A 10,246-nucleotide genomic window follows, 5' to 3' on the forward strand; every position below is an offset into this window, starting at 1 on the left:
GAGGCTTTAAAAGAAAGGGCAGTAAATATTTTCTCTTTGTCAAAGTCTAGATGGTTTATTTCTCCAATATAACTTTTGCCTTGGAACATTGCACCCCAAAAATGTTTTTTACAATTTGGAATGTAATTCCAAGAAACCAGAAAAAACAATCTAAAATGTCATGAAAGTGGCTGCAGTTATTAACAAAAGGAAATAATCCCACGATCTCTTACCCACTTCCTAGCAGTAATTAGTTACTTGTTGAATATAATTTATGCTGCAAGTAATTTCTGCTATTAATTTGAGAGGTGCTCTGGTTACTCCAATACGAACTTTCTCAAATGTGCACATACACAGGATTTTACAAGGGTAAACCTACTTATCCATTGATTGCACCAGAAATATATTTTAAAGTGAAAAGTCTTCCTGGTGGGGGTGAACTCATGAGCTTTGAACTTAAAAAAAAAAAAAAAAAAAAAAAAAGAGAGAGACTGAGATAAGAAAAAAGGCCAAACCAAAACATGCTGATGCAGTGCCAGGAACTTTTTTCCCTACTGATCTTTAGGTATGAAACCATAGCAAAAAGTTTTAAAAACCCGGAATTCAAATTAGATGCGAGAAATTTTCACAGAGCCACTCTACGGATTCGCCCAAAATCCTGCCCAGCAGTACCTTACTGCAAGTGCCCGCAGAGGAGCGATGCTCCCCTCGCTGCACCCTGCGCAAGCCGGACATGGATTAGCAAACCTGAACTCACAGCGTGAAAGGAGAGGAAAGAAGCGCTCGGAATTCCCAAGTTTTGTTTTGCAATTTCACAGGCGCACAAGGCAAGCTCGTCCCCGCCGAAGCTCTCCCACCGTGTCTTGCTCAAGGGAGAAGCTGCTGCCAGGGCCGGGGAGCCCGGGAAGGCGGGGGTAGCTCTATGCTAATGCTCCTGCAGCGCCCTGAGCCCTGAAGCACCATTACAAAGCACACCTTCTGGGCAACTGACTCCAAACTCAGCGTCCAGCCATGTAAACCAGCCACAAGCCGGCACCAGGACTCGAGAAGGGAAGGGGGAGGCTCCTACAGATTTTGTAGTACAGCACACTGCTTTCCTAGAATAGTTTTAAAACAGAATAAACTTCGTCATTCTCTTCTTTAACTTACGACTGCCACCCAAACGAAACAAAAGCTTCACTTCCACACCATCATTTCAGGCAAGATTCAACTTACTTCAAGGACATCCTTTAGCAACAGGCAGGAAAGCTGCTCAGTTAACATTCCTTTCTCACACTCCCACTGTACTTCATTTGAAAACGATGTGCAAAATCAGATCAAAAGACTAAAAACAGAAGAAAACGGCTACTTTAAAAAAAAGATACTTTGAAGTGGTTTTGACCTGTTCCACCTACTAAAAACAAACCAAAAAAGATAGCAAATGTCAAAAGATGCAATCATACGAAGTGAAGATGTAAAAAAATCCCTCTCTGCTTTTCTTTTCTCTGCTCACTTTAAGAAGTTCCAAATTCTTTCACAGAAGGCCGATGAAAGACAACTAAAACCCTAACGCTTCTCCAACTGCTACTCCAAACTTCGAGCGGAAGTGGGAATAATATCGTAAGAAAAAGAAATACGTTTACTGAGATGAGAAAGGGGATCACGCTGAGGAAACGGTAAAACTCGAGTGCACTCAAAACTCACAAAACTCACTTAAAAACCCCAAATCGACTCTCAGGACCCAAATGACATTTAAGAAATGTTTCGCAGAGCGCCGCGGAGCCAGTGCTGATCTATTTGCTGGTGTACGAGAAGGGCATTCAGGGCATTTCGGAAGCCGGGTAAATGCTCCCAGCTAAGCACAACATCCCGCAAACTTTCCGCCCCGTTTCCACGCGCGGAGTCCGGCCCCTGTCGCGGCGCGGCCGAGAGGCGCGGGCGGGCGGCGGGGCCCGGGCGCGGCTCGTTGGGCTCGGCGGGCCCAGCGCTCCCGCACCGCGGCTGCGGAGGGTCCCGCGCCGCCGCTGCCCCGGGGAGCCGCCGCGGGGAGCGCCCGGTGCTCCGAGCGGCGGGGCCGGCCCGGGAGGCGCAGGGGCTCCGCCGCGCCCGGTCCTCCCTTACCTGCCCGCCTGAAGCGCTTCCGCGCCGCCCTCCGCACCCGCCGCGTCCCCCCGCGGGCCCCCCGGCCCTCGCCCTCCTCATGGCCGCCGGGGGGCCGGAGCCTGCGCCGGCAGGGATGGGAGGACTGCCCCGGGCCCCGGACCGACCACTTGTCGCCCCGCGTCCCAGCACAGGTACGGGCAGAGGGAGGCACGGTCCCCGCTGCCCGCCGGGCTGCGCCGAACTCCTACGAAATCCCCCTGTTCCGGAGGGGAGGGAAAAAAGGAGTAAGAAAAAAAAAAAAAGAAAAAGATACTTCACACGCTCCCACTGCAAATCCGGGCGGACACAAAGCCAGCGTTTATCCCTCGCTTACCGGCTTGGAGGGAAGCGGGAGACGGAGGAAAAAAACACCAAACAAACAAAAAAATACCCAAAAATCACAACCTTAGGGAAAGCAAATCGGCTCCCCGCTGCCCGGAGCCTCCGCGCTGCGGCCGCCGAGTCCCTTCTGAGCGCGGAGCCCGCGCGGCGGCGGCAGCTCCCGGGACGGGGCGATCCCCCCGCGGCCCGGCCCGGCCCGGCGGCAGCGGCGGTAACTTTTCCGCCTCCAGGAAGCCTCTGGTGCAGCCGGAGGCCGGGGCTGCGGGGCAGCGTCCTGCGCCCGGCGGGACTGCGGGGGAGCGGGGGGTGCGGAGCGCCGGGGTCCGCGGGGGGGTGGCGGAGGCGGTGAGAAAGGAAAGTGGGTGCCCGGGGGGGATTTTCCGGCCCTTTCGGGGGGACGGCGCGGGCAGCGTGTGTGGCCGGACGGGGCATCGGTCCCGCGGGGCTCCGGGATCAGCCGCCCCACCGCAGCCCCACTTTGTTTCGCAGCTCCGCGGGGCGCGGAGAGAGACGCGGGGGGCGCGGATCCATCTCCCGCGGGCTCAGGATGCCAGACCGCCCCGCTGGGAGAGGGCGGAGGGAAAACATCAAAAAACGGAAAGAGTTTGGAGTTTCGTTAAGAAACAGACGAAACAAAACGCTGAGTTAAAAAAATAAGATAAAACCCAAGAACTTGGACCAAAACCTCTGAAGGACCCCCCCTCCCCCCCGCGTATAACTCCGGGAGATCCTGTTGTCCCGCACCAGTGCCCGGCGCGGTTCCGACTCCCCGCAAGGTAAGTTCATCTATTTTGTGTGTGTTTGTGTTAAAATGTGTGCGAGGGAGAGGAGAAGAACTCACCATTTCGCTGGGATAACAAGGCCAGATCGGGATCGGATTGGAAATGCTGAGGCTTCGCCTGCTTCCTCCGCGACATGCTGGCTCAAACATCAGCTGGGGCAGAATAAAAAATTACTAAAAAAAAATCTTCTCAAAATTACGGAAATCGAGCCTCCCCCCCCCAGCCTCCCCGATCCTCCGCGCACCGCGCATGTGTCCTGCTATAATTATGATTATCAATAATGCATTGCGATTAATCATAGAGGGGCTCTTTGAAAGGCGATTGGCACATGGCCAGCTCTATTCAAACCAGCTCGCCTTAATCAATTAGGCGCTGATTTGCTGGAGACCCTTGTCTCTCCGCCGCTCCCACCCAATGAGTCGATCCATGTGGCAGGAGAAGGGGCTGGATTTCCCCAAAGCTGTTTGGATACAGTTTAACCCTCTTAGCAACCAGCTGGAGCTGCATCGCGCCATCCCGGTTACTATAGGAATGTGTCTCCCTTCGCCCCTTCCTCCAGCCCCGACGGGCTCCCCGCGCCTCCCGCCCTCCTTCCCGCAGTTTTGCCCTGCGTTTCAATTTTCTTTTTTCTTTCTTTTTTCTTTCTTTTTTTTTTTTTCTTTTTTCTTTTTTTTTTTTTTTTTAACTCCCCCCGCCTGGCCTGCAGCCCGCACCGGTGGAGGGAGGGCAGGGTGACCAATAATCGATCGGGGGAGGACGCAGGGCTGGGGCGGCCGGCAGGGAGCAGCGGCCCCGGAGGATCGGCCCCGCACCCGGCAAGTGCGTGCACGGGGAGAGCCCGGCCCCGCTCCGGCTGCCGCTCGCTCCGTCCCGCTGCTGCAAAAAAGTTTCTAGTGTATTTTTTTTCTTGGTTTTTTTGTTTGTTTTTGTTTTTTTTTTTTCGGTGCTTTTTCCCCCCTTCTCTTATCCCCGCTTTTACAAATAAAAATCCATTTCGCCCTCTCCCAGGTCTCTCTCTCACAACCCCCCCCCCCCCCCCCCCCCCCCCCCCCACACACACACACACTTCTCTTTCCATATATCACGGCCCGAGGGGTGCTGAAAATAGGAAGGGTTTGTTTTTTACCTCACACATTCCCAGGACAATTAGGGCGCCGCTGGGAGCGGCGGGCGGACCAGGCGGCCGCTCCGCCCCCGCGCCGCGCGGGTTGGCTGCGCCCGCCGTCAGTCCGCCCGCGGAGCCCGGTGCGGGCGGCGGCGGGGCCGCGGCGGGGGGCGCGTCCCGCTCCGCGGCCCCGGCCCCCCCTCCCGCGGCTCGCTCCTGACTTTTGTTCCCTCTTGGACGTGGGAGCGACGCGCATCTGCCCGCCGGAGGCGCCCCGGCCGCGCCGAGCGCGGAACGGAACGGCCCGGCCCGGTTTGCCCGCGGTGCGCGCAGGCGGGGCCCGGCCGGGCTGAGGGTGGCGCGGCGGGGCCGTCCCGGAGCCCCTGCCCTCCCCGGGGCCGCTCCTTGTGCCCGGTCCCCAGCGCTGCCGGCGCCGGGACCCTGCGGGCACCGCGCTCCTGCCGCGGCCAAACTTTTCCACCCATGTGTTACTTGCGAGGAGGAACCTCTCACAAACAAATGGCACGGTCTTGGAATAAAAAGTATAGTTGCGCAGAGGCTACAAACAAGGCTCTTTTTAATATCTCGTCTATCCGGCGATACACGCACGCTGTGGGTGAATGGTGGGTGTCCCCTGAGCTCCGCTCTCCGCGCCCCTCCGCGCGTCACGCTGCTGCGGGCACGGAAAGTTACTCGGTAAAATAAGCTGAACCGGCAGAAGCGGGAGCACAGGCGTTTCTTTCCCTCCACCCTGACCCATCTAGCGCTCTCTCCTCCCACTCCCCCCGCTGGATTATTTACTCTTCTATAGAAGCTACTCCTTTTTCCCGTATTAATATTAACAAACTCTCTGCAAAAGCAAGAGGCTGATCAGATCCAACTCATTTCAATTTCAAATGAGCCGGTAAAGCCTAGAGAGTGAGCGAGAGGAGAAAGGAGAGAGGGACAAATCTTCCCATTCGAGGAACCGGCTTACTGGCGTTTTCTTCTCATTATTAAACGAAAGAGATTGTAAAACGTTTATCAATAAAGGTGGGGGGAAGAAAAACAGTCGCAAAACCCAACCAAACAAACGCATACGAACCGAAAAATCCTCCCAGGTGCCACTCCAGTATTTAGTCAGCGTTGCAAAGTGGTCATTGACGCTTCTTTTCATTTCTGCACAGGGCGAGCCCCCTCCCTCCCCGCAGCATTCGGTACAGTAGATTTTGAGAAAAAGACAAACGAAGCTATCAGCGGGGATGATGTTGAAGAATGAAGATAATAATGTTGCTATAGGTGGTACTTCACATGACATTATTTTTCACTGAATATTTAAAGAGATGTTTCGGCAGAGATGGATACACTCGGCGCAGGCTGTCACCCTCCGTACCCTGAGACAGTGGGAAAGAAACCGAACCTGAACGCACAGAAACGCACTCCTAACTCACTGCTAGCCACACGCAGATGCACACAAAATACCCACGCGGATCTATTTGCACATTTATGCCTGTATTTCTAACTGTATCAATCACTCCGTTAGCTTCCTACGGTTTCTAAGCTAGACGATCTCCCAAAATTATTCGCGTTCACAATTTCATTATACTTTTGCCGATTAAGCTTGAGACAAATTTCCCCAGACGAGCAGTACCTTTGCTTCGTGGCTGGAAAAAGGCGGCCGTGGACAGGTAATTAAAAAGGCAACAACAGCAACAACAAGACGAAAAAGAGTAGCTTAAAGAAAAAGAAATTAATTTGGAGAAATTAAGTTTTACAACTTTTTTTTTTCGTTTTTCTTCTCCTCGCTAGTGTTAAAGCGGCGCCTGGTATTTCATCCAAGACCGATTGATTATTTATTGTTTGTTTTCCTCTCCTTCGCTGGGGGCCGGGAGGGGTGGAGAATGGGTGGGGGCAGAGCAGCAGTGCCAGGGCTAGAGAAAAATCGGTCTTTATTGTTGTTGATAGCAATACATCAATTAAACGTCATTGTCTCTAACAGAAGTTGTGAGAGTTCACAAGCGTAAATATTCTCTGATCCCGGGTTTTCCCTCTCGATGCTCCGAATGACAGTGACATATTTTTCCCTCCCCGCCACACCTTGGAGATTTTTTCCCCCTCTCGGATTATTCTTTTTAATGGAGGTGGGAGGCTTTCTAATGTGCTTCAATGCAAATCAGCCTGGCTGCAAGACACCCGTGGTGGGGATCGATCTCCAGTTCATTGAGATGAGCACTGAAGGGAGATGGTAAACAGGGGATAATTTGCAGTTCATTCTGCTGAGAGACGATTCCAATGAGATGCATCACACTAGACTGGATTATTGTTATTCAGGTTTGCGAACAGACGCAACACCCTTAGCACGGCGGAGTTAAAAGCCGCACGATCCCCTCGTAGTTCTAAAACACCTTCAATAACTCTCGGGGGTGCGGGTGGGGGGCAGGAAATGCGATTGATTTCCCGATTCGTGCCCGTGACCCCCGAGCCCGGGGCGGGCGCGGCTCCGCAGCCGAGCAGGGTCGGGGCAGCCCAACCTGCGGCGGCCCCGCACGGCAAAGCGCTGCCCGCACCTTCCCCCTGCCGAAACACCCGCTGCCCACTCTGCAGGGCGCTGGGGCTTTTATTTATGCAGGGTTTTCCCCCTTCCTTCTCTTCCTCCTCCGTTTTCTGCGTTCTCTGTTTGCCTCTGTTTTAACTGGAAAAGCCACACTTCGCCGGAGTTCCGAGCGGCGCTCCAGCTGACCCCGCAAGTTCGCCGTTTATCAGCTAACACAGGTTACATAGAAATTTGTGTAATTAGGGGCTTCCAGATGCTGCAGTCAGCTGGGAACTTGGCTTTATGCTCCGATGTATAATAAACTTTTGAGACAGTCCTGGGGCGCAGCTACCCCGGGGCAGCGAGCACCAGCTCTCCGGAATTGTTTCATTATCAATAGCCCGGATCACGCCATTCACTGTGGACATGCAAGTCCTGTGACTCTGTGGCTTTAGGTAGGACTACTTTTGTGGGCATGCTGTCAGCTTCCCCCTTTCTTGCTCTCTTCTGCCTTTTTTTCTTATTTTTAATTTCTTTTAAATTTTCTAATAGTAATTCTCCGGGGAAAGAAAGAGGGAAAAAAAAAAAAAAAAAAAAAAAGGAGGAGGGGGCACCAGAATTGAATCCTTCGCCATTATTACTGACAACTAATAATTGATCATTGCTCGCAAACACAAGCTTTTACCCGCATAATTAAATTGTAAGCAATACGGGTTTAGTCAAACCAAAAAGGAAAAAAAAAAAAATAGAGGGAAAGAACCTCTCCCTTTCTCTGCCCTAAATTCCAGAGAATCGCAGTGATGGGGACTCCTCCGCCCCCGAGATAAAAATGACTAATGCCATAGCCAGCCAAGGTGGGATTATTCAATTCAATTGTTTCTTTACACATTTGCTGCCTTTTGTTTGACCTGATGGCTGGCAAATTTTTACACCTAGCTGTCCCTTTTGAGTTTATTGATGAAGGTGCTTCTGAAATGATTATCAGGAGATTTACAGCCATCACTACCCACCTACGGGAAAAGTAGTAAAATCAATCCCTCAATCAATCAGACCCCTCTGTGCATATCTTTTTAATCTGCTCTTTTAGCTGTTTTATTACAACGCGAGCATTAAATATGTTTGTTTCAAATTTAACACGAATGCCTCCGAAGGACTCTGTCAATTTAGACATAAATCATGAAGTAAACAAGCTGGATGGAAAATTCTCTCACTCGGGCAAGAATGTTAAAACCCAAGGAGTAAAAAAAATCTCGCGTATCAGTGTATGGGCAACTCTGTATGTACAGCCCAAAAGGCAGGGAAACAACAAACAGAAAGATAAATATGCAACTCTGCAAAAGACTTCCATGCACTTTTACAGGACTAAAGAGTGCTAGTAATTACAAATACTTTCACACTCTCAAGTCCATCATTATTTCCTCTGATATGTTTATACCTATATATATATATTTATATATATCTCAGAATGTTTTCTTTCCTGTGTTAAAAAAAAAACCTTTTTTTAAAATTAAATACCATATACTTGAGAAAGTGTCTTGATTCTTGATTCCAACATTATTATTGATCCCAAGGTATCACTCTATCCTTTATATGCCTTTTTTGGGGTTAAAAAAGAAATTAGAGGGTATTTCAGGTAGGCTGCTTAGGTCACTGATTACACAGTGGTCATCAGGTATGGACAGAGTGAATCTATAAGTTGTATAAAGAACCAAGATTTTTATTTGATGCCACAGGGGAAGTTTTCTCTGCAAGCCACATGCCTTTGCATCCCAGTTTAATTTTTTTTTAATATCCTAGTGTATTGCAGCCATATAAAGCCACCATGTGGCTCCACCAGAAAACCAGAAGTTTAGAAATGAAGTGACAGAGATTTCTCCAGCTTTAGATTAAAAAAAAAAAAAAGGAACAAACTCCAGCAAAAAATCCATTCTGAGCTACAAAGACATCTTTCAAAGACATATTGTAATGTCTCAACACAGAAGAAACTCTGGATAGGACAAAGGAAAAAAAGGACACTGAAATATGAATTGTGTACATGACAAAAGAAGAGTAATGAATAATTACATCTGATATCAGATGATAAGATGTAACCTGCAATGCCAGCCAACAATTCTTCCAAACATCTTGTTTTATGGAAAGTGCCTTTATACGGTAGGAAAACTTCACAATTTCTATCACTGTTCATCCAGATATTTATTAATGGGTCAATTAGCCTTAGTGTCAGTTTTTAATATAATATTATAGTTATAATTTCTTTGTCAAAGGATTACATTAAAAAGTATAAAATATGGAAATGGGAGTAATTTAAAAACAATTTAAGGAGTAGGACTAAGGGATGTGTTTTCCAAGATATTTAGGGAAAAACATATGTTCTTAAAAAGGTGTTCCCTTAGGATCTGTTTACCTTTAAATTAAAATTACACAAAAATTCTGTACTCTGTCAAAGTATAAACACAAGGACAAAATTTCACATGAATATTTTCTCTGAAATGGAACCTACAGACGATTTCTACAGGGTAGTCATCTAACAAAGTAAGACCTGTTGTCACAAAAAGATTTACACTGCAAATCAGAGTTACAAAGTACACACGTTTATTTACATTTTAAAGTTTCATTTTAAACTGGAGAATATGTAGTGATTAAAGAGTAAACATGCTTCAAACCTCAGGGGAATGTTGCCTGTAGAGTCCCAAATTTCTTGCCTAATGAAATGAACCTGACAACCCCTCTTCTTTCCATGGTATTTTTGATTCGAATACAGTGGAAGTATTTGTAAGTACATACATTTTGTTTGCATAATATCGAGGTGCCCTGATTAATGCATGGTGTTTACAACGTGAAAATTGTCATGCTCTCTGCATCAACACAAGGAGCTGGCCTGGCAGCAGCTAGTTGCAATAAAGTAAATGCCTCATGAATAATGTTCTGCTTTCCATGCCTGAGCTAAGCACAATCCTCCCCGTGCACCCTTTGCCCCCAGTTTGAGCCAGCCTGGTTTGCAGTGGTGCTGTGCAGGACACAGCTCTCTGAGTGCAAATATGTTTGCTCACAGACTTGTGCATGCACTGTCTGGGTCCTGTGGGAAGCCTATTTCCTCGTGGACCAATCTGATCCCCAGCCACATTTCTGCAGTTTTCTTTTCTTCCCATTAATGATCATATAATGTTCAGATGGCAACAACAGCCATTACCTACCTCAAAAGGTAACTCCAGGAGTTTCTGATTTCTTAGAAAAATTCCTCAGCAGCAAAGAAAGTTGAGCACTGAGCTGCCAGCCAGCTCTACTGAACTATCAGCAGATACTACATCAGTGACCCAGAAAGAGCCTTGAAAAGTACTGCTTCATAAACCCAAGATCACACAGTTATCACCCAGAAAATGAGACTCACAGTTTCCTTTCCTTACA

At 49.0% G+C, this 10,246-nt stretch overlaps 1 protein-coding gene across 2 annotated transcripts in view; it reads right to left on the reverse strand.

The window, feature by feature from the left end:
* Window positions 1–3,447, reverse strand: part of SALL1 (spalt like transcription factor 1) — a 14,841-nt gene extending 11,394 nt beyond the window's left edge. Inside the window, exon 1 of one of the 2 annotated variants that reach the window (XM_058813439.1) lies at window positions 3,284–3,447. In XM_058813439.1, the coding sequence (XP_058669422.1) occupies window positions 3,284–3,359 (76 nt within the window). In that variant the 5' untranslated portion in view covers window positions 3,360–3,447. Of the gene's footprint in view, window positions 1–1,194; window positions 1,287–3,283 lie in introns of those variants that run through there. The other variant, XM_058813440.1, reaches the window with a different exon arrangement.
* Window positions 3,448–10,246: the final 6,799 nt, after the last annotated feature.

The sequence above is a fragment of the Ammospiza caudacuta genome, chromosome 13, assembly GCF_027887145.1.
Source record: "Ammospiza caudacuta isolate bAmmCau1 chromosome 13, bAmmCau1.pri, whole genome shotgun sequence".
NCBI classification, from domain to species: Eukaryota; Metazoa; Chordata; class Aves; order Passeriformes; family Passerellidae; genus Ammospiza; species Ammospiza caudacuta.